The 27,025-nt window shown below is 47.9% G+C and overlaps 1 protein-coding gene across 1 annotated transcript in view; it reads right to left on the bottom strand.

Moving 5' to 3' along the window:
• Positions 1–2,939: 2,939 nt before the first annotated feature.
• The window catches only part of Hcfc1 (host cell factor C1), a 71,975-nt gene continuing 47,889 nt past the window's right edge, over positions 2,940–27,025 (bottom strand). The window contains 29 exon segments of the mRNA XM_032889509.1: positions 2,940–4,675; positions 4,847–4,910; positions 5,341–5,641; positions 6,323–6,508; positions 6,859–6,996; positions 7,085–7,203; positions 7,341–7,667; positions 7,985–8,561; positions 9,057–9,220; positions 9,352–10,855; positions 11,381–11,601; positions 11,793–11,931; positions 12,065–12,207; positions 12,305–12,364; positions 12,367–12,390; positions 12,393–12,536; positions 12,758–12,839; positions 12,999–13,223; positions 13,493–13,690; positions 15,257–15,415; positions 15,659–16,044; positions 16,127–16,306; positions 17,289–17,448; positions 17,982–17,992; positions 18,791–18,999; positions 19,636–19,796; positions 20,100–20,248; positions 26,189–26,351; positions 26,353–26,375. Of these exon segments, the coding sequence (XP_032745400.1) occupies positions 4,636–4,675; positions 4,847–4,910; positions 5,341–5,641; positions 6,323–6,508; positions 6,859–6,996; positions 7,085–7,203; positions 7,341–7,667; positions 7,985–8,561; positions 9,057–9,220; positions 9,352–10,855; positions 11,381–11,601; positions 11,793–11,931; positions 12,065–12,207; positions 12,305–12,364; positions 12,367–12,390; positions 12,393–12,536; positions 12,758–12,839; positions 12,999–13,223; positions 13,493–13,690; positions 15,257–15,415; positions 15,659–16,044; positions 16,127–16,306; positions 17,289–17,448; positions 17,982–17,992; positions 18,791–18,999; positions 19,636–19,796; positions 20,100–20,248; positions 26,189–26,351; positions 26,353–26,375 (6,257 nt within the window). The 3' untranslated portion in view covers positions 2,940–4,635.

Raw genomic sequence — 27,025 nt, 5'->3', positions numbered from 1 at the left:
CAACTCATTAAACAATGTAAAGTCTTATCAAAGCTATTATTGCAAACTGCTTAGTATAATTAAAAATGCAAGTTAGTATTTAGTCACCTATAAATAATCTTACTTTTAGTCTTGTTAGGTAAAGGTTAGTTAATTACAGAATAAGCTTTATTTTAGCTCATGTTTTCAAATTAAGCAGAGTAAATAGTTAGAAACAAGTACATTTATCTATTTTTTTTCCCATCTTTATTAAAATTTGAGTATTTCTTGTTTACATTTCAATTGTTATTCCCTTCCTGGTTTCCGGCCAACATCCTCCCCTCCTCCTCACACCCTCTATGAGTGTTCCCCCCATCCTCCCCCATTACCATCCTCCCCCATTTATCTATTTAAATATGATAGTCTTCAAACACTTTGCAGATCCACAGATTATGGCATTTAAAGATGTTTTGATAATAAAAGACTTTTCTGACAGTTATATCTGCTCCTAGCAGCAACTCCAATCTACTTCAACAAAGATGGGCATCAAACTTCCACATGTAGGTTGCTTCAAATGTGGTAAAGCGGGCTGGAGGGATGGCTCAGAGGTTAAGACCACTGTCTGTTCTTCCCAAGGTCCCGAGTTCAATTCCCAGCGACCACATGGTGACTCACAACCATCTATAATAAGATCTGGTGCCCTTTTCTAGCCTGGAGGCACACATGCAGGCAGAAAGCTGTATGATGTATACATAATATTTTTTTAAAAATGTGGTAAAACTAGCCACTGAGCAAAAAACTGCCCTTCTGGATAAACAGGATACTAGAAAGTCAACTGCCCAATTTGCAGAGACAAAGTAGGCCAATCCTTCAAAATTTCTGCTTCACAGATAAGCCTGTCAGATATTCTGGGCCTGTGAGCTGAAGAATGAATGCCCCAATGACACAGAGGAACTTTGGGGACTGTCCAGGGAGCCAGCTGTCTCTGCCATTTCTAGTTTTAGAAGCTGCTTGCTCTGCACCTCCTGTTTAATAAGGTAATATAGCTTTCCCAGATCTCTGATGGGGTTGAAGACTAAATAATTATAAAGTTTTCCTTACTAAAGATTAAAGACATAAAAGCTTAAGTTGTTTAGGATCTAAGATGTTTTTAGGTTGATAAAATTCAAGTCATGATAGAAAGTGATTTAGGTATAGAACTTTGGACTCACCAAGATAGGATAGTGGAATTCTTTTTCTAAGGTTGCCATAACATACAGACTGGACATTGTAAATATAATTGATAGTTCTCATAATTGTTTTTCCTGTACTTAGCTTATTAGAAAAAAGGTTTTATTTTAAAAGGGAGGAAATGTATTGAGTTTTGGCTTAAAAACCCAGTTATAAAATTTGTGTTTTAACCCCATGTGTGGGATATGGGCTGCTTCAGTTTGTCCAGTCCTTCACTATGATTGCCTCATGGTCTAGAGGGGTTGTGATTTTTGCCTGCTGCTCCCACTGCTGTTATGTTTGCTATTTCTGGATTATTGGACTGCTGGACATTCTGACAAAGATTAGACTTGCCCCAAGAAACATGATGACCCTAATTAACAGGAAGTAGTCTATTTTGTTGGCCACCAAGAGGTCTATACTGTTTCCTCTCTAACCTTCTTTCTCTCCTACCTAGTGTTGGGGAGTTAGAAGGATGATAGAGCTATAAGAACTCAGTAAAATGATATGCCAACATGAAGCCTTAGTTAGAGGTTTTAAACCTAATGAGGCTGTGCTCCCAGCCCCAAGTTGTTCCTTATCTGTCCTAGGCTGGGTCCCATCTCAGGCAGAGAAGAGTCCGGTCAGGAAGACATAATGGATACCACATGCTAAGAAGTGCTGCTGTGGAGCACAGAGGTGATGTGAGCACCAAGAAATGGGCTACTCACTGGTCCTTTATCAGGCACACAGCAGCACTGAGCCTATAGGAGGCAACTTTTGGTACTGAAATGGGTGAGGAATAATACCAACACATGGGGCTGGAGAGATAACACAGTAAAGATTGTGTACTGCTCTTACAGAAGACTCAAGTTCAATTCTCAGTACTTAAGTTGGCCTGTAACTTCAGCTCCAGAAGACTGTCTTTGTTGTCTGAGAGAACCTGCATACTCAGTCACCCACAAAAGTACACATAATTAAAATAAAAGGTTGGGTGTGGTAACCTTTAAATCCAGCACTTGGGAAGCAGAGGCAGTCTGAGGCTTACCTGGTCTATAATAGTGCCAGGGATGCAGTGAGTCTTGGACTCAAAAAAATAAAATAAAGGTAGTAGCAGAGATGTCAGTATTGAGACACCGAGGAAACATGTCACCGCACAGCTTCTCTCTCAACCAGGGACCTGGAGAGGCACAGGGGTGGTATGCTTGCTCCTCTCAACCTTCTGGCACCTAGACCTGGCTATAGGCCAGGGGTGCCTTATCTCCAGACTTTCTTATCTCCAGTCTTCTGCCCAGTTAGCATTATTCAACCAAACCATAGCTATACTACCCAACTGGCTACTGGACTGCCAGGGTTAATAATTCTGTCTCACTCTTTGTATGCTTGGCTTGTGCACAATACCAGAGGATTTGGTCCTGCAGTGTTGAGTATTCATTACGTGTCATACACACCCCTGAGGCTCCCTGAACTTACAGTGGGAAGTTTATAGAGGCTGTGGCTTACATGTCCAGGAAAACTGCCAATGGCCAACTAAATGTTTGCCTTAGTGGAAGGACAGGTGAACTGATTTCTAAATGCAAAATCAGCAACTGTTCAAGAGGCCCCTCAGCCATAGGCTTATAAGGTACCATGTCTACAGAGGCCCAAGGGGTGTACCTTGTTCTGGAGCCCTCTTTGAAACCCATGGTTTCTGGTTACAAAAGGCCTCTACTAGCAAGTGAACCTTGGGCAGGTCCCAGCTTCTAATCTCCAAAGGTCACAAGACACTCTTGACACACGGTAGATACCAGATGGTTATTTCAAAAAAAGTCTTTTTTAATTGTTCAAAATAGCACAAAACAACATCGCACTATGGTAATATTGAGTCACAAGGGTTACTCTACAATAGATGAATGGGTAGTACTGTCCTCAGAAATCAAAGGGTGCTCGGGAGAAGGGATAGGGAAAACAAAGGGAACAGGCGGAGTGGGTTCGAATTTGACTAAACATGACTTTCCACAGAGAAATATAATACAATACACTAGAGGCCCCAGGGGGTACAAGCCAGAGCTGCTGAACACATTGGCTGTCCATTTTTAAATCCTTCAGTAACTTGCTTGCAAGCATTACTCATTGCCTAAAACTTGGGTCCTGGAGAGAGAAAAAAATCCAGAGCTTGGGGACAATGCTACAAAATTAATTACTGAGTTGGTATTTGGTACCTACCCATAGCCTCTGTGGATAGATATGGCATACCCCACTGCCATCCTGGGCTGCCTCCAAGGGGGTCAAAGTCCCACCTGTTCCCTGTTCCTGCTGTGTTGTTTAGGGTCAGTCTCTGCAAGTGATGCTGATTAAGGTGGACACCACCTTTAAGCCCAAGCCTCTACATGTTAAGTGCTAACCCACAAGGAATGAAGTTTAATTGTCTCACACTGTTCCAGAAGCAGGCAGGGGCTAGCAATAGGATATTGGGGCAGTGTCTACCAAGTCCCACCCAAGACACTCTGTTTCTCTCCTACTCTAGCTGCTCTTTTAGCTTTTCCCCAGGAAGACCCCTGCCAATGATTAGCTGGGGGGGGGTAGGGGGTGAGGGGGGGATAGGATGGAGGGTGGGGGAGGAGATAGGATACACATTCTGTACACAGCTAACAAAAAGGATAAACCCCCACACGCTAAGGCTAAAATTACAATAAAAATGTTAACTTCATTAATTTCAACTTAAAAAATACAACAAATGCAGCAGTTGGTGATGGGGCCCCCAGGCTCAAAAAGGTAGGCCAAAGCCAGGGTTACTGGGGGCCATTCTGTGCCCATTGGGAGGATTTCACAGCCACTGCTCAGATCAACCAAGTCTCCCCCACCCCCCAACCCCTCTCTTTTGTAAGGAGAGAGAGGTGTTGAGTGGGAAACTCAAAGGCCTCTGAGATACTTAAGCTTCCTGTGACTTTGCTGGGCGAGATAGGTCTGGCTAAGCTTGAAGAAGGGATGGGAGGTGGCTGGAAATACAAGGATAGTAACAAAACAAAACAGAGTCAGACAGATACCCAGGATGGATACCTGCTGGGAAAAGCCTCTGAGAGAACTTGGGGGATGCCCTTCCCCCTCCAGCCCTTGGCTGTCTCTCAGGCCAAGGGTAATGAACTACAAACGAGTGCAGGCTTAAGTATGGGAACTATCTCTTTTGTTTTCAGTTTTAATTTCTTTTCCCAAAGTCTCTGAACTGTCCAGTCATACTCAACCCAGGGAGGGCATTAGGTAGGGAAAAGGAAGGAGCACAACTTGCACTTACTCGCCGTTCTTTCCAATCTGCCTTCTGCTTCCTCCCAACAGCAATGGTAAAATGTGCTTTCTTTATTGTAAAAACAGAGGGAAAGGGGGAGACTGAATGGTGGCCAGTAGCTGGTGAGGGTGAAGTGCAAAGGCCAGGTGGGCAGGGCGGGAAGGTGGGCCCTATAGGGCATTCCTGAAGCAGAGGGGTCTGGAGGATCCAGATGCTGGCCAGCTTCCTCACTGACCATCAGCCTTAGACTTCTTTGGAGCAGATTTCCTTATATAATAGAAAGAAAAGGAATTGTCATTAAAGGATCCCAAAAACATCACAAAAACACCAACTCATGACCTTGTATGGATATAATCCCAAGCAGCTGATGAGAAATGGAGCTTACTTCTACTCTAAGTATCCCCCACAGAAGATTCCTGAAAGAGACTTGCTACTTACATTTCTGGAGACGACATGGGCCGCTTGCTAGCTGGCTTGGTGCCAGAGCTGTCTTTACTGGTTTCTGAAAGGAGTGGGATGGACGGTCAGCAGTTCAGGTAAAAAGAACATTTGGGTGTATCCCACTTGTCACAGTCCTGACTGCCCTTATCATCCTTCAGGTTCAGATCTTGCCTCTTAATGCCCCTCCTGAGACAGATAACTCTTGGGAGCTAGTCTCAGCCTGAGCTACCCATTTTAAGGGCCTTGGGACATGCTGTTCTTGAGTCTAACAGCTTTTGCTTTCTTCTAGCCCTTCCTAACCTTTCTCACTTTTAGGTATCCCAGGGTATCCTCTGTCCACCCCTAGAACACAAGAGCCTCTTCTATAATATCCTATACTCTCTCATCCAATGACTGAAGCCTCCCTAGTCTAGTTAGGTATCTTTGTTCCACTCAGTGCTCCCCTCTGTACCTTCCCTAAAAATTGCCCCAGAAGGCTTGTGAACACTTACCTTGCAACCACCTCACTTGTGTGGCAGGGCCGTAGCCCTTTTCATTGCGGGCAGCAATGCGGAAGATGATGGCAGGCTTTGTAGTATAGTCAATGTGGGCGTTGGAGAGGCTGGAGGACTGCACAAGGCAGGAAGGGCTAGGCCCACAGTATACTCGCATGAAGGCCAGCTGGGCTGGGGTAGAGCTCTTGGGCTCACCACTGGCCTGTGAGCTCTGGATGGCCAGGTACACAGAGTACTCGATAATCTTGCCGGAGGTCACAGAGGGTGGCTCCCAGGTGAGGTGAGCACCATCTGGGCTCTAGAAGCCAGGACATAAAGTCAAGCCTTGTCATTTTCAGCCACTGTGGCTTTAGCCCATCCTACCTATGCTCAGAGATGCTCAGAGCAAGAGGGCTAGAAGCTTCTAGAACTGCTAATAATCCCCATAAAAATAGCTCCTCCCAATACAATAGAAATTCCAGGGGCCAGTGAGATGGCTCAGTGGTATGGTAAAAGTGTCTGCTGCCAAGCCTGATGACTGAGTTCGATTTCCTTGACCCACATGATCTCCTCTGACCTTCACATGAGCACCATGGCACAACTATGCCCCCCCCATAAATACAAATGTAATAAAAAAATAAAAACAAAAACAACCCAGATATTCCACATCAAATTTTAAAGAACTTTAAAGAGCCTTTATAACACCCCTCCCCAAACCCATTATCTAATCCATAACTTATCACTTAGCTTCTTGGTGCCTCATTTCTGCACTTGAAAATAGATTAAAAAGACCCAGGCCTCCTTGGGACTTTCAGATTAGATAAAAGATTTAACAATGGAGAGCCTGGCATGTATCTTGTCTAAGGGTGAATGTAGGCTGCCTTGCCCTTCTCTGGTAGACTCTTGGTCTAGCCACCCCCTGGCTCTGTTCATATGTACCTCCCTAGGACAGACAGTTGACCAACAAGGAACAGAAAGGTGGCCCATAGAAAAGACTCACCTTGCTGATTTTAATAGCACAAGGAGCCCCTGGAAAACCAGGCAGACAAGTCTTAAAGGCTGAGATCTCACTGAAGGGGCCCCGGCCACAAGCATTGATTCCAGCAACTCGAAATTTATAAGCTGTGCCTGGCTGCAGCTCCTGCTTCTTTAGCTGGTTATAGTCTGGAACGGTGCCTGAGTCATCCTAAGGAAAGAGGTAGAAAACTAGTAAAGAAGAAAATGGTTTGAGGCCTGCGGTCAAAAAGGATACTTTGGATTAGGGGGCAGTTCAATGCTAGAGTGCTTGTCTCTGGGGCTTGGTGCCATTAGGAAAGGATCAAGTTTGACTTTCTTACTTACTCTTTGGTGGGGAAGGGTCTCCCTCTGGCTGCCTGCTACTTCCTAATTGTTCAAGTGGTTACAAAAGATTAAGTTCTTTTGTGAGCGCCTCTCACAAGGCAGGGAAATTAAGTTTGTTTTTATGACAATTGTCTCACAGGCATGGCAAGATCCACCCCACTATATCTAAGGGTGGCAATTACAGGGCATACTTACATCTGACTGAACAGCATCATCTGGTGGCAGAAAATAGTGTGTCACCATTACACTGGTACCTTTAATGACCCCCACATCAAACCACTGGTTCTCCTTTTTTATAGGGGCTTTGCTGGGTGGGGGTGGCAAGTCTGGTTTCTGGGGGAACAGAAATGAGATGACATCAAGTCCTTGGGGCTCAGAGCCAGTGCTACCCTATCCCCTGGGGCCACTGAACCAGACTTACCACACCCAGGGACTCAATGCCATTTGCCACTTCAGTAAGGGTTGCTGCAGCCTGCATCTTTGCTGGACTGGCTACAACAACAGGCTGAGGAGCCACAAATGTGTTAGATGGAGCCAGACCTGGAAAGAAACAAACTATCAAGGAGAAGGTTCTGTGTTGAGGCAGAACCTCCATGCCACCTTGCTACACCATGTCCACCTCCCATCAGTTCAACTCTATCAATGATTTACCCAAGCCAAAAAGCAACCCAGCTTACTCTCAGTAGCTGTTGAGGGTAGCAAGGCCACAGTGCTGGGGACAGCACTAGCTAACTCATTGAGGCAGTTGCTCTCGATGGATGGGTCATTGAGACTGTCAGCTGGGGCCAGAGCCTCAGTGGGAAGGTGGTGCTGTTGCTGGGCTTGGGCTTGAGCCTCCTGGAGCTGCTGCTGCTGCTGCACAAGAGCTGCAAGCTCCTGCTGTGTCAGCACAATGGGTATGGTGGTAGCCTGACCCTCTTGGCCTTCAGCTGAAAGATGACCCAGTTCTGCTTGTGTCACTGCTGCTGCTGCTTCAGATGTATCCATGGGCTCCCCAGTGCCTGCTCCAGGACCAAGAAAACCACTATTCAAAAGGAACACACGTGTGCCTGGCCCAATGGACAACAATGGTGTCCCTGAAATTTTGTTTCCCTAAGCTTTTATCCTGCCCACACCTTATTACACCCCTCACCACTCATCCCCGTGTCTCCTTCCTAGACTACTTGTCCTACACAGTCCTCTCTTGAGTTACACTGTGTACTCTCGCAGGAAGCAAATCTCATCTCAAGTAGTCCCCAAATGGTGCCTTAGCCTGCTCTGTAATTGTAAGGCGTCACTCATCCTAAGGGGCCTATCCCTCAAATTCCCAGCTGATACCTACCCATGACAGCCTGCTGTGCAGCCTGGAGCACAGCCTGGATGGCCAAGGCTTGAGCTTCTTCCGTGGCTGCAGCTTGAGCAGCTGCTTCAGCAGCAGCAGTCACTGCCAGCTCCTCTGGAGTGAGCCCTGTTACCATAAGGGTTGTGGTGCCCGCCTGGGCTTCAGCCATCAGCTCTTGGGGAAGTGATAACTGGTCTACTTCAGACTGTGTGGGTTGGGGTGGTTGGACCACCACAGTGGCCACAACAGCAGAGGTGGTGGGCTCCTGGCCTGAAGATGGGTCCCCAGTGCTGCTCAGATCCACGGCGGCCTGGAGCTCAGGGGTCTGGGAGGCTGACAGGACCTCGGCGGACTCCCCCATCAGGGGTGTGGAGGCAGACTGCAGGAGTTGCCTTGGAGGCAGCTGCTGGCGAGGCCCTGGTGAGACCTGGAGTTCCTCTGGGGGCTGCAGGATGTCAACAGCAGAGAAGGGCATGTCAGAAGTTTCTGTGTTGGCTATGGTCACTGTTATCGTGGCTGGGATGGGGACTTCGGAAGTCAGAGCCCCTGGGGTAGTCTCAGTCAATGATGAGATGTTCTAGAAAGGGAGAGAAGCCCCCGTCAGAGGGAGAGGGGAGGAGACAAAGGCTAGAACCAGGTATTGGGGCTGAAAAACAAGATAGCCTTTGTTTTTTCCCTGTAGGCCTATGGTATCCAGGACAGGCTGGCCACTTTTTACCCCGATGATAAATGTAAATGGGGAAGGTAAGTCAAGATGCATCAGCAAGGGTGTCATGGCAAGAGGAAAGCCCTTGGGTCAAGTTTCCACTCAAGCCCAGACTACACTGTAGAGATGATGGGGAACAGCCGAGAAGGAAATCAACAGCAGAGATAAAGTGCCAAGGCGCCTCTAAAGGACTGTCTGCCTCCTGACTCCCAGACACCAAGATTGCCCTTTTATGGTCTCGAAGAACCACCAAGGAGCAATACCATACTGATACAAGGGCGACATCTAGTGTCCATTTATGAAAGCACAGATGAAAGGCATAGTGGGCAGAAGACCACAGAAGGGATCCTTGGAGAAGAGGCTTACCGGCACAGAAGGACCTGGGACTGGTGTAGACTGTGTCACAGTGGTCACTGCTCTTGGCAGTGTAGAAGACACAGTTGTAGTGATAGCACTGGCACTGGTGATATTTGTGCTGTCACCTTGGGTACTTGCCACTTCTCCTTGGTCACTGGCAGCTGGTGGAGGGTCTGTGGGTGTGTTAAAGGGGAGACCACTTGACTTCCAGTTGCTTTTACCACCATAGGATTCCTAGGACCACCCCTCTCCCTCATGGCTAAAAGAATATCTGTACCCTAGTCTACCAGATACTTCTACTCACCTTGGTTTGAGCTCATGTTAGAGGTGACAGTGGTGGCTGTGTGCGTTGTACCTGTCTCGTGGGTCTCGCAAGGAGGATTGGAGCATACCCTCTGTGTTGGGAAAGAGGCCAGCAGTGTGGCACCAGCCTGGGAGGTGACAGTGGGCACTGCTACCACCTCTAAGCCAGACTCCAGGGTCCCATGAGAGGGAGTGGCATCAGGAATCAGGGCACCCACACTGACTGACATAGTGGTGCCAGTGGAAGTGGTCTGGTGTGTCTCGCAGGGATGGCCACTGGCAGGCTGTTGTCCACCCTCAGGCTGGCCTGCGCCTCCATTTGATGTGGCAGTGGTAGCTGTGTGTGTGGTGCCCGTCTCATGAGTCTCACAAGGCGGGTTAGAGCATACTCGCTGAGCACTGCCCGCATTGGAGGTAGTGGCGGTGTTGGTGGTACCCGTCTCATGGGTCTCACATGGTGGGTTGGAGCAGACTTGGGTCACAGTAGCTGAAGGGCACAGCAGGGCCTCTAGGGCTGTCATAGTCATGGTGCTACTGGGAGAGCTTGCCTGGAGGCAATCATATTGAGATGTGGGGACCACCCGAGCTGCACCAAGCTCCCCAGCAACCATGATAGAACGGGCTGTGGTTGGGGTATTGGTTGTGTAAGTATGATATGTCTCTGGTTGGCGCCCTGTGGGCACGTCCTTGCTGCTGGGGCCACTTAGCCCAACTCTGACACTTGGAAGGGTTAGTTGCACGAAGGCAGGGCTATGGCTCCCAGTCTCCAGTGCCACACTTGGCCTGAGCAGTGGGCCAGCTGAGCATGGAGCTCCAGTGGCCTGCACAGTCATGGTGGTGCTGGTCATGTTGGTCTGCTGGGTTTGGCACTGAGGCTTCACAGTACCCTGGGCTCTCTCCAATGCCCCAGGAGCCACAGTGATCCGCACTACAGTGGGGGTGTTAGTGGCACGACGAGCGTCTCGCTGCTGCCCAGTGCCCATGCTGGACATTGCTGTAGTGGCAGTGCTGGTGGTGCCTGTCTCATGAGTCTCGCAGGGAGGGTTTGAGCAGCCATGTTGCCCAGCCATGTTTGAGGTGGCTGTTGTGGCAGTGTTGGTGGTGCCTGTCTCATGGGTTTCACAGGGGGGGTTTGAACAGACACGGACCACATTACCATTCTGTTGTCCCACAGCTGAGGTCACAAGTGAAGCAGCTGCCTCCTGTCTGTCACAAACAAACTGCACCTGGGTAGGCTGAGGATGTCCCCCAAGATTAGCCACAACAGTGGTGGTAGCTGTGTTGGTGGTGCCTGTTTCATGGGTTTCACAGGGTGGATTGGAACACACCAGTGTCACAGTGCCAGGTTGTACATCACCCTGGCCTGAGTCAGCGATAGTGACTGTTGCTGTGGGTTGCTCTGTAGTAGGTGAGGCCAAAATGGACACAGGAAGGTCATGTACGGGTTGGGCCTCAACTCCGCTAGGTGCTGTGATCAGAGTCACCTGGGTAGGCTGGGAGACAGGCTGGGGAAAGAGAACAGAGGAGTTAGTGCCTGAACTATGTTTTTTCGAATTTGCCTCCCCTACTATCCTATGATCGCCCATGGTGGTTGGAAACACCAACTCTGCTGCTAGGTATCCAGGGTAAATCTAACATAAGCTTAGCACATTATCTCAAAACAATAACTTACTTAGAGATGAGGGTGAAGGGGCAATGAGGTAGAGCTGGGGCGGGAGAAGTTGGGCTATATTCAAGCCTTTTTCCAGACAGTGTACAAAGGCCAGTAAAATAGATCCCTTATCACTTCTTGTCCAGTTTGAGAGAAAACAAATACTATATGCATATTATGAAATCCTAGTGTCTGCAAACTGGACATAGATCACATATTTCACCAGGAAAGACTCAAGAGATTACACCATGTATGGAAAAGCTATCATAACTATACAGGTCTACAGAACTGAATCTGGAAAGGGGAGAAAGGCTAAAATGCCCCCTACTGTCATGTCGGAGTGCTGCTGTATGGTGGTACATCCTTAGGACCCACTTACCTGCATTGTGATTGTAGGTGTGGTGAGCCCACCAGCAGCTGTTAGTGTAGTCTGTGCAGCTGACACTGTGATAGCAGTAGGGTTGATCACCTGACTTGAGAGTGTAGCAATGGTGCCCAAAGTAGTGATAGGTGTAGCCAGAGAAGCACTGGTGCTATGTGCCCCAGCTCCGGCAAGGCTGGTGGAGACAGTGCCTGTCACTGTGCCTAGTGTTGTAACACCTAAATGGAGGGAAACACAGAGGTAGAATTAGGCCTATTGCTACCACTTTCTACCTAGCAGCCTGTTTCTCTGGAGAGGGCTAGGGAATGGGAGCCCTGCCATGTAGCCACCAAGGACAGAAGGCTCTGGAAGAGAGCACCTGTTATCCTCCCCCAGCCATTGCCGAGGACCTGGCCTGCGGGCTACACACCTGTGGTGCCCTTCACAACCAATGTGGTGACAGCTGGCTTGACAGCGGAGACGGTGACAGGGGTGACCAGGCGAACGCCGCCCATGGGCACAGTGCGGAGGATGGTGCCTGGCTGTCCAGGGGCCCCCTTTAGCACCACCTGGAACACCAGAGCAAAGTGCCACCAATGTCACTTTCAGGCTGACTGGACTGTGCTGCCCCTCTCAGGCCTGTTAGGAGGACACATGTGGTTTGTGCTAGACTGAAGTGTAGAGGGGCCATGTGTGCCTCACCTGGGTCACTCCTTGTTGCCCATGGCCAGTAGCAATCTTGGGGACAGCAGTGATGATTTTGGCAGGTGCTCCTGTTCCTGAAGTCATCACCTTGGTGGTGATAATTGTGATGGGGGACTTAATGCCAGGACTGCTGGTAACACCTGCATTGGAGAAGGGTCCAGAGAAAACAAGCTTGAGACTTCTCATCTTTTGATTCATACTCATCAAAGCAAGGGCCTTTTAAAGCTGTGTGTTTACCTGTGGCGCCTGCCTGGTGATGAATACTGACAGGAATGGTCTTAATGATGGTAGTATTGCGGGGTTGGTGGTGCTAGGAGAGACCTACTGATGCCCAGGATAGGCTTGGTCCCCTGCCCACTAGCCTGTGTGGTGGTGATGATGGTTGTGGGCTTGCCATCTGCTGATGTCACCAGCTTCAGGGTAGTCCCTGCTGGCAGGGGTCCTTTGGTCTGAAAGGGAGAAGTTATGAATTAACAGGAACTACAGAAAGGAATATTAGGTTTAGCTATTCTAACTCAGAGAATATTCTGAATACTGTGGGTGCTGTGGTATCAGCAAGGCCCTTGAGCCATTTGTACTCATGGGATCTTCTATCCTTGTTCCCCAATGTCCTGTTTGTCCCTGTGGGCCTGGGTTTTAGGAACGACTTCTGAAAGTGTGGTGCTCACCTGGATGATCTGGAGTCACAGAGACCTGTAGATCCTTGGCTGTCACTGCTGATCTGAACTGGTTTGGTGCTGGACCACTGACATCACTTTTCAAGATTGGAAATCTAAAAAGGAAAGGATGGAGCAGGCAGTAATCTAGAACCAAATAAGACCATGACCTGGGCGAGAACTCTACTGGAATTGGACCAAGACAGCGAGTCACCAGTGGCATTCACCATAGGCTGGCAACTGTCACACACAGCCAGGTGGTGCCTGTCACTCACCAGAGCACTGCCTCCCGGGACAGAGATGGGGCTCTTCACTAGAGTGATGGTCTTGGTGACTCCGCCTACCACTGTGGTCACCACCTGGGCTTGCTGGGCCACTGTTACAGTCCCTGATTTATGTACTGTGATGATAGGGCGGGTAGATGTGTTGGCAGCAGAGGACACAGATGTCCCCACTTGGGCAGCTGCAGTCTTTAGCATTCGAGTAGCTGGGTTGCTCACCTGGAGAAGCAGAGATGAGTAACGAATATAGCAGCAACATAATGGCTATAGCTCTGCTGACCAACTCCATCCAGCTTGGTTGGCTGAGCAGCAAGAGAACAGCCTGAACTCTCCACAGGTCTAATCTAAGGTTGTACACCCTTAAAGGTAACTGCATGTTCCATAGCCCATGCCACTGATTATAAACCAATGGCCTGAAAGATTGGCCCAAACCTAGAGCAAATGGTCACGGCTTGTTCAATCACCAGACCCAGAAGATAAATGCTCACCATAACAGGTGAGGAGGCCACCTTCACAGTGGCTGGAAGAGTGGTTGTACCAGGTGTCACAGCCACTGTCTTGACAATGGTGGTGCCTGCTGGGACACTTAGCACTGTGGGTGCTGAGGAAGGAGGGATTTTCTGTGTGGCAGCAGCAGCAGCAGCCAATGCAGCCATCCCACTCATCTGTGGGTTGCTGCCAATCACCTGTGGTGGACACAAAGCATGTGAGCTGCAAGGGGTTCTACCTGCCACCTGCTTCCCAATTCAATGACCCTCTCAGAACCTGCCAGGGCTCAGCAGCATCCCTAATTTTCCTAATGCAGGCTCCTCTCTCCTAGTACAAAGGACAAGTAAGTAGGTGCTTGTCAAGTGGTCCTTTTTCTTTTGAGAAAGGGTCTCATGTAGCTTAGGCCAGCCTCAAACTCATACCAAAGATGACCTTCAATTTCTGATCTTCCTGCTTCTACCTCTTAAATGTTGGGATTACTGACATGCATGATACTGACTTGGTTAATGCAATGTTAGAAACTGAGTCTAGAGCTTCATGCACGCTAAGCAAGCCCTCAACCAATTGAGCTACACCCCTAACCCCTGAGTAGATTTTTAACCAAAGAACCATAGACAAGCTAGGCCTGGGGCATATGCTTGTAATCGTAACTACTTGGGAGGCTGATGCAGAAAGATCACAGCTTAGTGATATTCTAGTTCAAAAGTAAAAGCTAGGGGTGTAGTTAGTTTGTGAAGTTCTTAATAGGGTTCTGTCCTCAGCACTGCAGAGATAAATAAAAAGACCATAGCCAGAACTGGAGATGTATCTCTGTTGGCAAAATGTTTCTGTATACTTTGTAAAGGTTACCCTTAGATTATTTTAAATGCTTATTTCTCTATCCCACTATGAGGAGGAATTAGGGGAAGAGAGCTAGAACAAGAAAGGAGAAAAAAATGCAAGTAATATGTCTGGGAGGAAGCCTGATTAGCTTGAAGGTTTAGAATGGAGTAGTAATTGTTCAGTATTTGACTCAAGGCAATTTTAGTAAATCTTAGCCTCTATGTGTAGTTATTGGGGACTAGCTTAGGTGAAGAAATAAAGCCACCATATTAACTTAGTACATACATTTATAATAAAAATTCATTTTACATATCTTAGTACACATGCTTAGCAAAACACAGTAATGGGTTTCACATATAACACTATCAACATCACTGTTGGGTATGGTTCATACTTATAATTCCAGACTCAGGAGGCTAGGACAGGAGAATCTCTAAATAGTAGAACGCCTGGGCTACAGAGTAAGGACTCTGTCAAAATCCAAAACAAAACACACCCTTTGAGTTAAATGCAGCTCATTCTCATAGATTTGGGTCAAACCCAACTAACTAGATTTTCTCCTCCACCTTCTGAATCAGTAAAACCACAATGAAAATGTCGAGGATTCCAACACTTCTGGTTTTTTGAGACAGGATTTCTCTGTATTACCCTGGCTGTCCTTGAACCCCTGCCTCCTTGGTGCCGGCATTAAAGGTGTGTGGCATTTTTAATGCAGTAGCATCTTACAAAGAACAAGAGCATATGATGGGAGCTGGTGGGCTTCATGCATGCTAGGCAAACATTCTGTCAAGTAAACTACACCCAGGAATGGAGATACACACACACACACACCACACACACACACACACTCGCTCGCTCATTTATGTATTTTTAAAGATCCCATGAGAACTTGTTTATACTATTTGGTCACCATAAAGCCCCACTCAGTAACAGATCCTTACCGTCCCCTGGGCACTCTGAGTGGGTACAACCATTCTCACACTGGCAGGCAGGGAAGTCACAGTGACAGGAGCTTTTCCAGCCTGGCTTGCAGGTCTCATGGTGACCAGTGGTGTTCCTGTTGTAGCTTGAGGACCAATCACTTTGAACAGCAAGGGTACCTGATAAAGAAAAAGGTTGATCATCAGGGTACTCTTCTATACATATTCAACATCTGGTAAATTGCAGGCGAACCGGGCTATTCATGACCTGCATGTGCTTTATGTGACCAATACCCGTCCCAACAGCAAGACAGAGAGCACTTTTATGTCCTATTTCAAGAACAAAACCAAAGCTAAAACCAACAAAGAACAAAGCAGCAGCCACTATTCAGGCAATGAATGTCTCCAGTGACTAGGCCCTACACAAATGCCTATGGCCGACTTACCTTGAGTCCTGGCTGCAGTGGGCACAGAAATGGAGCTGCCTGGCACTGTCGGCAAGACCTGGATGGTGGTTGTGCTTGGGGGTGCAGTGGCAGCCTGGGGCACAAGTGTGATGCCTACTTGGTCCAGTGGTTGTACAACAGCGTTTTGGCAGCTGCTGCTGAGCGAGGGCTCTTAGGAGGTTAGCAGGCAGAGGGGATTGACTGGGAGTGGGGAGGTAGCCCATGCAGGCTGTAGCCAGGGAATGTCCATTTTCTGGAGTTGTAGAAGGTAACCACCGGGCTGTTGCCACTGCACCAAGCTAACCTCCAGTGAGTTGGTGTTGGCTCGTACTAGTTGTACTCGGGCTGGGGGTGGTGGCTTTTCTGTAATATAACAAAGCCAACAGTTAAGATAGGCAATAGTGAGGCTTAAACAGTGGAGAATGGCAGTGGCCCAGTACCTTACCTGTCTCCAGATACCACAGGTCCTTGCAGCAGACCTGATTGTTCCAGGCCTTGCGGTAGCCATCACGGCCACTCCAAATATACAGGCGAGTATTGATGGCAACAGCACAGTGGCCTGCTCGAGCTCGAGGAATGTTGTCCTCCAGTGTATCCATCAGGATGGTTTCCCAGGCCATGGTATCTAGAGGTGCACAGGTGCTGGAGGTCACACAGAGGAAAAAGGAACCTGTTCCCCCAACTCCCAAATTGCCCTCTATTGTTTCATTGTCAGGGAAGGTCAAGTTACTGGAGTATCACATTAAAAGTAAATAAAAATGAGGCAAAAAGAGCATAAAAAGAAAATTAAGCCATATATTGGGAAAGTATCTGGAAGATTACTCCTTGCACATAAAAATAATACAATCCGGGGCTGGAGAGATGGCTCAGTGGTTAAGAGTATTGACTGCTCTTCCAGAGGTCCTGAGTTCAATTCCTAGCAACCACATGGTGGCTCACAACCATCTGTAATGAGATCTGATGTCCTTTTCTGGTGTGTCTGAAGACAGCTACAGTGTACTTCTTTCTATATAATAAATAAATAAATCTTAAAAAAAAAATACAATCCTAAGAGATGGGCAAAGGGAAGCACAATAAATTTAAAAAATCAAGTAAAGATCTCAAGAAAATGTGTGCATCCAATCAAAATAAAAGCAACTCAATTATTTTGTTTTCGAGATGGGATTTCACTAAGATCTGGCTGGTCTTGAACCCAAGAAATTTATCTGCTTTTGCCTCCTAGATGCCAGAATTAAAGCTGTACAACATATTAAACAATGTGATATTTGCTGTGCATGGGTAGGCAAGATAGTAAGGTAAAAGGGCTACTTGGCCCTATGTATGGCAGGCTAAGGTCCTGGAGCTATTGCCTATATAGACAAGTCCCTACAAATGAAGTACAAGAAACAACACCTCTTCTGTGCATAGTGCATAAGTGCTTTTGCACTTATGGATGTCAGGCACGTATGAAGAGCCCATTCAAACTAAAAGGAATATTGCCTGAGAGTTTTCTACTCATTGGATATTTCTGGTAATTAACCCATGAGCCAGAGTTTGTTTCCTGCATACCCTAAAAATTTCCCAGGGCCATTCCATCCCTAGCCACTCTAAGCCCGAGAAGGCCATACCCAGGTTGAGACAAGCCAGTGTGTTGGTACACTTCCATTCCTTCTCGTGTGTGGCCACTTTGACATCGTCCATGACAAGGGGCACCCAGCCACCAAATACATACATTCTAGGAGGATGAAGGGGAAAAAAAGCAAGAGAGGATTGAAGAGAAGTACCAAGCTAGAGGCTACCTCTTTTACCCAGAAAGTTCTGAACACGCTCAGTTCTCTAGAAAGCCCCAGGAGTTCCCGAAACTGTTTAATATGGCACTTTAATATGGTATCCCGATGGTTCACCCTTACAAAGAACTGTCATTTTTTTTTTTGATAAGGAAAGCATTGTTTTATTCATCTAAGGTGCCTCCATGGACCCTAGACCTTGGCATTCACAAATAATCCCGATTCAATGAGGAACTACACAGTCAGTACTTAATATGGTAGCCTTACAGGTCAAGAAATGGTCTCAGGCTGCATTACATGCAGTCCCTCTACCCTTAATCTGTCTTTATGTTTAATAAGGAGGGTATGGGCCAGACCTGCCAGAAAAAGGCCTCCTTGGGATTGAGGGACAGTTGATAAACCTGACTTGAGAAACCTTCAGGATCAGGGCAGCTCAGGTCCAGGAAAGAAAAAGAACCTCACTTGTTTTATGGTGGTTTGCAGAGTGGAGCTCTGCGAGGAAGGTGCCACCACTAAGGGCTGGGCTTATTCCCATGTCAGTGTCTCTGCAGAAATGGAAAGATTGTAACAACCGCATCTGTCTTCCTAAATCCCTCAGCAAGCCCTCTAATTTATTGCCCTAGCAATTATGTTCAGCAATTCCTAATGCTGTTCAAGATGATCTGGACAAGGATTCTTCCCAAAAAGTACTGGGCAATTTGTATAAAGGCAGTACCACTCTCAGGTTGGACACTTAGGTTATCAAACTCGCCCCAAACTTTTTTTTTCTTTTCTTTTTTTCGGAGCTGGGGACTGAACCCAGGGCCTAGCAAGCGCTCTACCACTGAGCTAAATCCCCAACCCCCTCCCCAAACTCTCTTTTGCACTTCTACTCCCTGCAGAACATATTTACCCCCATGCCGCTTTAGCACTAGACAAAACCTCAAGTTTTGCTTATATTCAAACACTTGGATGCTGTGACCCTCAGGGAACTATAACCAATATCTACCCCACATAATCCATCACCCACTTTGCCCAAGTAAAACAGTTACAGTAACAAATTTTGTCACACTAGTCATATCCAAATATACCATTTCACATATAGACTGTCCACTGAAAAGTGATGGGACTCTAAAGTGAGTCAGGATTGAGGAATTCCACATTGTAAAAGATTGTACTTTCTCCCTATTCTCTCAAAAGCCATATAGTGCATCAAGCATTACTCTGTTTCCTATCCATTAGTAAGGCTAAGGGGGACAGCTTCCCATGAACCCCACCTCACCACGCAATGACAGCCACCGAAGACCAGCTATCCAGAAGATCGACTTTGCTCTAAAGCTACTGGAATAGCAGCAATTTCTTACCAATGTCCAGGGTCCAAAGGTCCCCTAGCCTGCAGCCACTCATCCCTCCATAGATCACCAGTTTGGATTTCTTGTTATCTTTTTCAGTGTAGACCACAGCAGTATGTGACTCCCGGGGTGGAGGCAGGACACCATAAGTGATGGGAATGTCCCAAGCTACCACTCCAGAGCCTGGCCGTAGTTCGAGAATATATAAGTCATTCAGGTACCTGAGGAAGATCAGTTATAGCAGACCTTGAACACATGCACCACAGGCTTTACCAGGTTATCTCAAAGTGAACAGTAAGATTATTAGAACAAAAGAGCAAAAGGCCATGGAAACCATAAATCTACTATCTTTGCCCCAAGAGAGACTGCTAGAAGCTTACAGGGTGAGTCCAATTGGAGCAATGGAAAGGGTGTATGTGCAAAGCTATGATGTCAGTCTTAAGTTCAGACTCAGTGGCAGCCCTTTTAGGCAACCATGTACATAATACCAGGCATTTTATCTAGGCCTCCCTAGAGTAAAGGGGTGTCAGCTTGGAACTACCTCCACATATTAAGAGCTTTGGCCACAGGCATTAGAAAATACCCATTAGGAAATGTTTAAGCAGAAGCTGCAAAGGAAACAACCAGGTCTAATTTCGGTTTGAGGGATAGGAATCAGGCCAATTCTGCCTCTTGTCCAGCTTTCTCCTACAAGACCTACCCAGGAGTTCAGATTTCAAAGCTAAGAACTTCTTGAAAGGGCACTCATTGACAACCCAACACAGGAGAGAAACATGGCTCTGGTGGAGTCAGCTGGCACAAAAGTAGACCCACCCTGGTGGGATTCCTTCACAGAAAAAAATAGGACAAAGCCTCACCTCGGAATGTTGTTCTTGGGGTCCTCACTATCATTGGCCAGACCCCCAAACAGGTAACATTTGTTGCCCACAAGGGAGAAACTGTGTCCAAGCCGAGGACACGGAGGAGGCCCGTTTTTGGGTGTCTTTGCCTTCAGTCTCTTCCATTCCCAGCGACTTGCCTACAAAATCAATTAATACTTAGGAGATAAAAGGTCACTGGTTGGGGGTCAGGGGCTATTTGTGGCATAAAGAGAAGACTGTCTGGAGTGAGAGAGCACATTGCTGAAACATGTAAGTTCTAAAGAATTTGGTCCTGTTCTCTCCTCTGACACTGTTCAAGGAGGGAACAGCATTGACAGACACTTAAGTAATCTCTACCACTGCCTCTCCTGCTTTAGCTCACAAGCCAGTACAAAGGAATACTATGGAGTTCTACAGGGGTCTGAGGCAATATAAGACAGTCCCAGGCTCTATGTTATTACCTGGAGCTCATAGAGGTCGTTGCTGTATTTTCCATACTCTACCATTCCACCAAACACCAGCAGGCGAGTACCATCACATACAAAGCCATAGGCTGCACACCCTGGAGGGATATCCCCTCTCACAGCTGGGATGAACCACTGGTTGGTCGCTGAAGAAAAGGAAACAAAGTCAAAACATCCAGGAGTGGGGTTGGGGATTTAGCTCAGCGGTAGAGCACTTGCCTAGCAAGCGCAAGGCCCTGGGTTCGGTCCCCAGCTCCGAAAAAAAAAGAAAAGAAAAGAAAACCAAAAAAACAAAACAAAACACCCAGGAGTTTCTAGAGCCCAAGTGTCCCCTGCCTCCTCCATTCTTATTCTTTAAGTCTTGTACTCTCCAACTCCTAGTCTTAAAGAGAGAAGGGGTTGAGCCGGCATACTATAAGAGCATTATCCCAAATCTCTAGCCATTTTATTCAAACCATATGTAGAATCCTGGCTTTCAAACTATTGTACAACTTCTCATTAAGGTCATCTCAGAAAGCAGTAAAGTCACCAACCAAGATAATCCATCAGCCTCTGGGAATCTAGTAGACCATAACTTCCTTCTCCTACTGTTTACATGATCATTAAACTTCTATACCCCAAATGCCTTCCCTCTAGGGTTCATGTTCCTCCTCTTCAGAGCCCACAATCCATTCTCTCTGCACCACAGAGTTAAAACAGTCAGAGCCTACAGCTGAACCTGTAGGTGGTACTGGAAACTTTAACTGTTATAGGCTGATGCCCCCCTTCATGCAGGCAGGAGACAGACAGGGAAGACCCTGAGGCAAGAATCGTCTGCTGACCTCCCAAACCTAGCTGCCTCTGCCTTGACTTCCCCACTCATCTCCTAGGTGATGGTCCACAGGCTCTGTGGCAGTGCCCCTCCCCCGCATCCAGAATGTTTTCAAGCCTGAAGTGGCAACCAAAGCAGAGCTTCTGTGACAGAAATTTCTCAAGAGCCCCTCACACTTCTAACTGGTCTAAGGTGGCAAGGTCACCAAGAAAGGGAGCATCCCTCAGGTACATCCTGGTTTCCCCTAAGACAGTACAGACAGTGGTCAAGCCTTCGGCTGGAATGGAGCCCTCCCCTAGGTTGCCTGGCAGTTTGTTCTTTCACCTAGGTACCTATGTCCTTCACATCTGCAGTGGCAAGGGTTCTGGTAATGTTATAGGCAAACACATTCTTCTACCATGCCACATGTTTAAAGGATAAGTCAGTCAGTCTGTCTGTCCATCCCAAAATCTCTAAGACTGGGGCCAGAGGCAGACCTGCTGCATATGCATGTCAGTCAGGTGAGATCTGAGAAGGCTGTAGGAAGAATTTCAAGTCCTGGATCTGGGGAAGGGGGGCTGCAGCTACCATGGGGAAGGGCTTCGAAGTCAAGACCAGTCCTTCTTCCTAGAAGTAGATGGGAAGTCAGGTTATGTTTTGGAGAAGGGGACACTGGAGGCTTTTGTGGACTAGTCTAAGCTGTTTGTCTGCTTCTCAGCCATACTATCCACACAGGGAAGCAGGTATACTTCCACAAGAAATAGATGTTGGATTTGGAAACCAATGTACTGAGAAAAGGAGGGAAAATGCTTGTTTTGCTTTTTCTGCCCCCTTTATTTAGATGCATTTGGGGACAAATTTCTCTCCCCCAACACCATTTATAAAATCCTGTGCCCTACCTTGCTTCAGGGAGGAGGGTCTCCCCAGGTGCGCCTGGAACAGCTAGCTAGCTATTAAGACTCCTCTGTGGTTTAGCTGAGTCACTAAACACAATACTACAGCCCCCATCCTCTCTGCCATTTTTCTGCTGGAGTGATGCAGCTTGTACTGCACGTGCATACATGTGTCCACACACCCAAATGTTGGCTCTTGACCTACTTTCTTATTCCTATACTGCAAACATGAATCAAGAAATGTAGGAAATTCCAACACTGAGGTATATCAACCTTGCACAAGTAAACAATCCATGGAAGGCCTTTCATCCAAAATTACAAAAAAGAAAAGCTAACAGGAAAGCTCTGGAGGCAGCCTCAATCCGGCACTCAGTTACCTGTAATCCTAGCAACTGAAAGGCAGAAGGAGGAAGACCAGGAGTTTAGGGTTAGCCTGGGCTATAAAAGACCTTGTTTCAAAACAAAAACACTCACAAACAAAAGACCCTCTTTAGAGTAAAATCCAATAGGGACATGAACCTGATTCACTATCTGTCTCATATATAGGCAGTCCCTCACTCAGCTGAGAGCCCTTGTGTTAAAGCATGTAGGTAGGAGTCATGAGGCAAATCTTGGGTAAAAGTTAAATGGCAAATGGGATTGGCCCACAGCTTTCCTATCTCATGCAGATCCACTGACCCAGGTGACCAGGCCAGAAGTTAAGTGTGATGTTCCTGAGCCTCCCAGATCACCAGTTTCTCCTCTGAGACCTAAGAGGTACTAATCTGGCTCTAGAATGTTTCTTCTGGCAAAGCAGAAACCCTTCCCAACTCCCATCAGGAGTCTGTTAGGGAGTAAAGTTCTTGGTATAGAGATAATACCATCTAACCTCACCTACGAATCCCTGTTTAACTCCCTGCAAGTATGCAATTATGTGAATTCCTAGCTCCACCTTATAAATCTAACAGCTGCTCTCCCTTGCTCTCAAACACCCAGTGGGGTATCATGTAACCCAATCCCCAGGTCCCTCATTGTTGATGTACCCTGGCAAGTCCCTGGCCCTCTAGCCTGACCCTCACCAGAAGAGGGGAATTTGAGGAAAGGAGGCCACCTGTTTGCAGGCTCCAGCATGAGATACTTTTTAATCTTCCCATCACCATATAGACTGAGGATACCCATGCAGCAGAGAATGCGGTAGAGTTCAAGGAATTATCTTCCTTTCAGCGTGATTGGTTATACCAAAATCATTTCTGATATGGCAGGCCCCAATGCTGGAAGGCACAGAGAAGCCCCGGGCCTCCAATTTCCCATCTGGTAGGTAGGCTTCGAACCTCTCCACTGATAGGAAGAAAAACTGAAAGAGCCTGGAACCATGCCCAACCCTTGGGAGCAGAGCAAGGGTGATAAAAGACATAACTGAAGGTTTCTCTGAGTAAAAAACATTTAAGTCAGAGCTTTGAAGAGTAAACAGGCTATTTCCTAATCAGCAAAACTAACAAGCTGATAAGGAAGTGAGCCTGAAAGGAGGGCCTGAAATAGATGAGGGAACAGATGTGATACCCATTTGACTTAATGAGATTTAGGTATAGTGACAGAGATAAATGGATGTATTTCTAAGGCACTGGTTTTCAGTCTATTAAGGTTCGCACTTTGTCCCACTTCTACCAGTAGCCCGTGGCAGTGCCCTAGCTTGGACCTGTCACTTCCCCTCTTGGACTCCAATTTCCTTATATGTAGGAAGTCCCATTAAGATATTTTATACCCCCCTTCCCCGACAAATCTAGGAGGGATTCGAATGTGGCTCAGTGGTACAGAACTTGCTCAGAGCTCTGTTTCACACCCAACCCTGAGGGATAGTGACTTCCAATACCCACCAAACAAAAGCAGCCTGGGGAGAGGGAACAATCAACACACCCAGCTTCACCGCAGCACGTTTATCACCTTAGACTGTGTGTATCATTAAGATTGAGGCCTCTTGAGTAATCTGAATTGCCTCATGGAAGTAAAATTCCTTCATGGGCAGTTGCAACCCCTAAGACCTACCAAAAGCTAGTAAAGGGTCTCTCTTACCCCATGGTGACTACCTCTATAGGGCAAAGTCACGTATGTGCCCACAAACCAGTAATTCCACTGGGTAATCCCTGGGTGACTTATACTCCACCCCCTGCAAACTGAAGAGCTGACCAAGACAGCCAAGTGCACACAAATCCTGGATCTCTTTCCTCTTTCAAAGAGGAGTTTCTAGGGGAGCATTAAAGAAGTACTAATGCCACAAAAGCAAAGGGCTATAGGCAGAGGCATGAACAGATTATGAACTCAGGCCTCTTTAGCACAGGACTGCTAGAACTCCCAGCCTAATAAATACATGGCATACCCTGAGACCATCAAAACAAGGGATACATCCATTAAGGTGAAGAATAGGGTATATAGCAGGGTCTGCTAGTTGCTCTCTCAAGTCACCTAAAAATTGATCAGGACAACTTGAAAACAGTTACTTGAAGGATTTCAGGCCTTTGAAATTAACACCAAAGTAGTCAATTGTTTTCAATAAACTAATGAATATGTAGAGGTCCCAGAAAGCCAAGACATAGGCCTGCAATGGACTTTGGAGCTGACTGTAATTAGGCCCCTGCCCTACTTTCTAAAATTGTATTTCCCTGCCAGAAAATCTGCTCCAGGCCTTAGTAGAAGAAAGGCAGTCGTCCAGAAAATGGAGAAGGTACTCCTGCTTCTGTGGAAGGCATCTCTAAAAACAGCTCTACTACTCCACAAGTTGTACCCCTGCCCTTAGCCTTACCTTATTGGGCTAATTTCTGCCACCACAGCTGCCTGGGCTGTCGTAGGCATCACCCCCCTCCCCTTCTGCAGAGGCCCTGAGAAAAGCCCTGCTCCCTGGAGGCAACAGGTGCGGAGAGACAAGGAACTCAGAGGGTTGAACAACCCACCAGTCTTTCAAAGTCAACTTGGGAGGGGGAATAGTTCAGAGGTGCAGAGGCAAGCCTGTACACCAGTCTGGCAGGAGGTGCTGGGAAATCCTGCAGGAGAGTCTGGCTCCAACCCTGTTCCATGAACTACCCCAAACCACGATCTCCTGCCTGCTTTCTGCCTCCACAGTGTGGTGTGTGTGAGATGGAGGGTGGGGGTGGGGTCAATTGCTTCACACTTGGTCCTGCCCACAAATCAAGAGGAGGTGCCTGGGACCGCAGGGGCCCAGAAAGGATGAGGGTGCACGGAAGAGGCTAAGGAGCTGGAAAGGGAGGAAGCACTGCAGGCTACATCTACTGCAGCAGAGGGAAGCTTCTAGTCTACCAGAGGCAAGGGAGCTGGATCTGTCTGGCCACACTAGTATTCCAGGCTCTCACCTGGACACAATGGCACATACTTCCAGCCTTGGCAAGCCCCAGCACTTCTCCCTCAGGGCAAGGAAAAGGCCCTGAAGGCCCTTGGGTAGTCAACTGGCAACTCAGGCCAATCCTGTACTAGACATACAGAAAAGTGCCAAGAGAGGCTACCACAGGGAAGGATGCGACAAAGCTCTGCCCCTAGAGACAGAGCAAAAACCAAGCAAGAAACAACATGTGGCTCCCATAAGGGAGGGGGCAGAGGCCAGGCTGCAGATCAGCCATACCTGCAGATAGGCTCCTCCCAATTTGCAAGGGCTTGGGTTTGGGGAAGGAGGCACCTTCTGGGACTGGTTAACCCCTTAAATCTCACAAGAAAAGAGGTATTGAGCCGCCCTTCAGTCTGCTATGCAGGGCAGGGTGGAGGAACTCAATTGTTATGGCACCAGAATAGGAAAAGAAACAATTTGAACAGAGAGAAAAAAAAACAACAAAAAATCTACAACTCATACAAGTAAATACCCCCCAAAGTGTGCGTATGTGTTGGGGAGGGGGGGGAGCAGTACAGCCATCAAAGCCATCCGTACTTGCCACGAGGATCGCATTGGGCTGTTAAAGTCTTCTGCACCTTTAAAGAGTGCTTCCCTCTTTGGGGGGAGAGAACGGATCTGTGATCTAAAATATTGTCTTTCTCCGGAATGCTATGGGCGCTGGGGATGAGGACTATCGCAGGAGGGGGGAGGATTCCGCCTGCGCCAAGAGAACACATCCGCTGCCGCGCCAGCCCCAGCCCACTGGGTAACGGTGTACGTCTGAAGTCACTGTCGCCCGCGACATCCCCTCCCCCTCACCAGTCGGAGTACAGGGTTTCTCTAAGTACCAAAATGCAACCTTTAAACACAGAAGAGTACGGGGGTGTAAGAACGGGGGTTGAAAAATCAAGGAAAAGGCAGAGATGGCAATAAGAGCGAAGGTAGAAGAAAAACACACCAGGGGAGTGAGAGATAGGAGAAGATGGGGAAGAGAAGGGTTAGGAGAGAGATGGAGGGAAGGCTAAGAGAAACCCAGGGCAGTAGCACTCACCAGTGTTGTACACGTGTAGTTCGTCCACTATCCCCTCATTGCCGCCGCCAAACACCACTATAAGCTCCTTGATAGCTACTGCACGGTGGCCGTGGCGGGTCGCGGCAGGACCCGACCAACCCACCCCCGTTTCCAGCGGGGCTGTAGAAAGCACCGCTGGCAGGATTAACAGGGGACACAGCCGACCCTTAGTTCGGTTAGGATGCAGTGGGAAGAAGTCACTGAACGGGAGGGATACCCTTAATTCTTCACACACCCCCTTTCGTCTAAGGCAGCTCTCACGAAGAAGCGGCTCCTTACACAGCGGTGGACGACTCCATGGAGGCCGCCATCTTAACTATCCTCCTTCCTTTGGCTCTTCCCCCCCTTCTCACTCGGCTCGTATCCTTAAAAGCTTCTCAAAACTGCAGAGCACCTATTTCCGAGAAGCTGGAGGCCACTGAGCGCCGTCGCTCTAACTATTTGCCTGGGTGTTCCCGCTTAGAAGCTCGAGCAGGAGGCTCTGGGAGCCGCCATCTTGAGCCGCCTCTCTCTCCTCCCTTCCTCAGTCGTAGCCCTCCCCCGCCGGAAATGGCGGAGCCCCGGCCCGGTTCCCACACCCCCCGTCCCCAGCACTGGCTGGCTTCCGGGGCGGGTGGAAAAGAGCCACAAATGCCGCGGTTGTCTCAGCTCCGTCGGCAGTCAGACCACAATTGTGGAAGCCGCCATCTTGAGACCGTCCTGCTTCCCCACCCAGCACTTAAGACACCGACCGCAGAACCCCAACGTTCCTAAATAATAAAGGCGTGTCAGAAGCTGGCGAAACGGACTCGAACTCCCGGGTGTTGTTCGGGGTCC

Source organism: Rattus rattus, chromosome X (genome assembly GCF_011064425.1).
Source record: "Rattus rattus isolate New Zealand chromosome X, Rrattus_CSIRO_v1, whole genome shotgun sequence".
Taxonomy (NCBI): domain Eukaryota; kingdom Metazoa; phylum Chordata; class Mammalia; order Rodentia; family Muridae; genus Rattus; species Rattus rattus.
The sequence above is the reverse complement of the archived record's forward strand: the minus strand, read 5'-3'. Positions and strand labels throughout refer to the sequence as shown.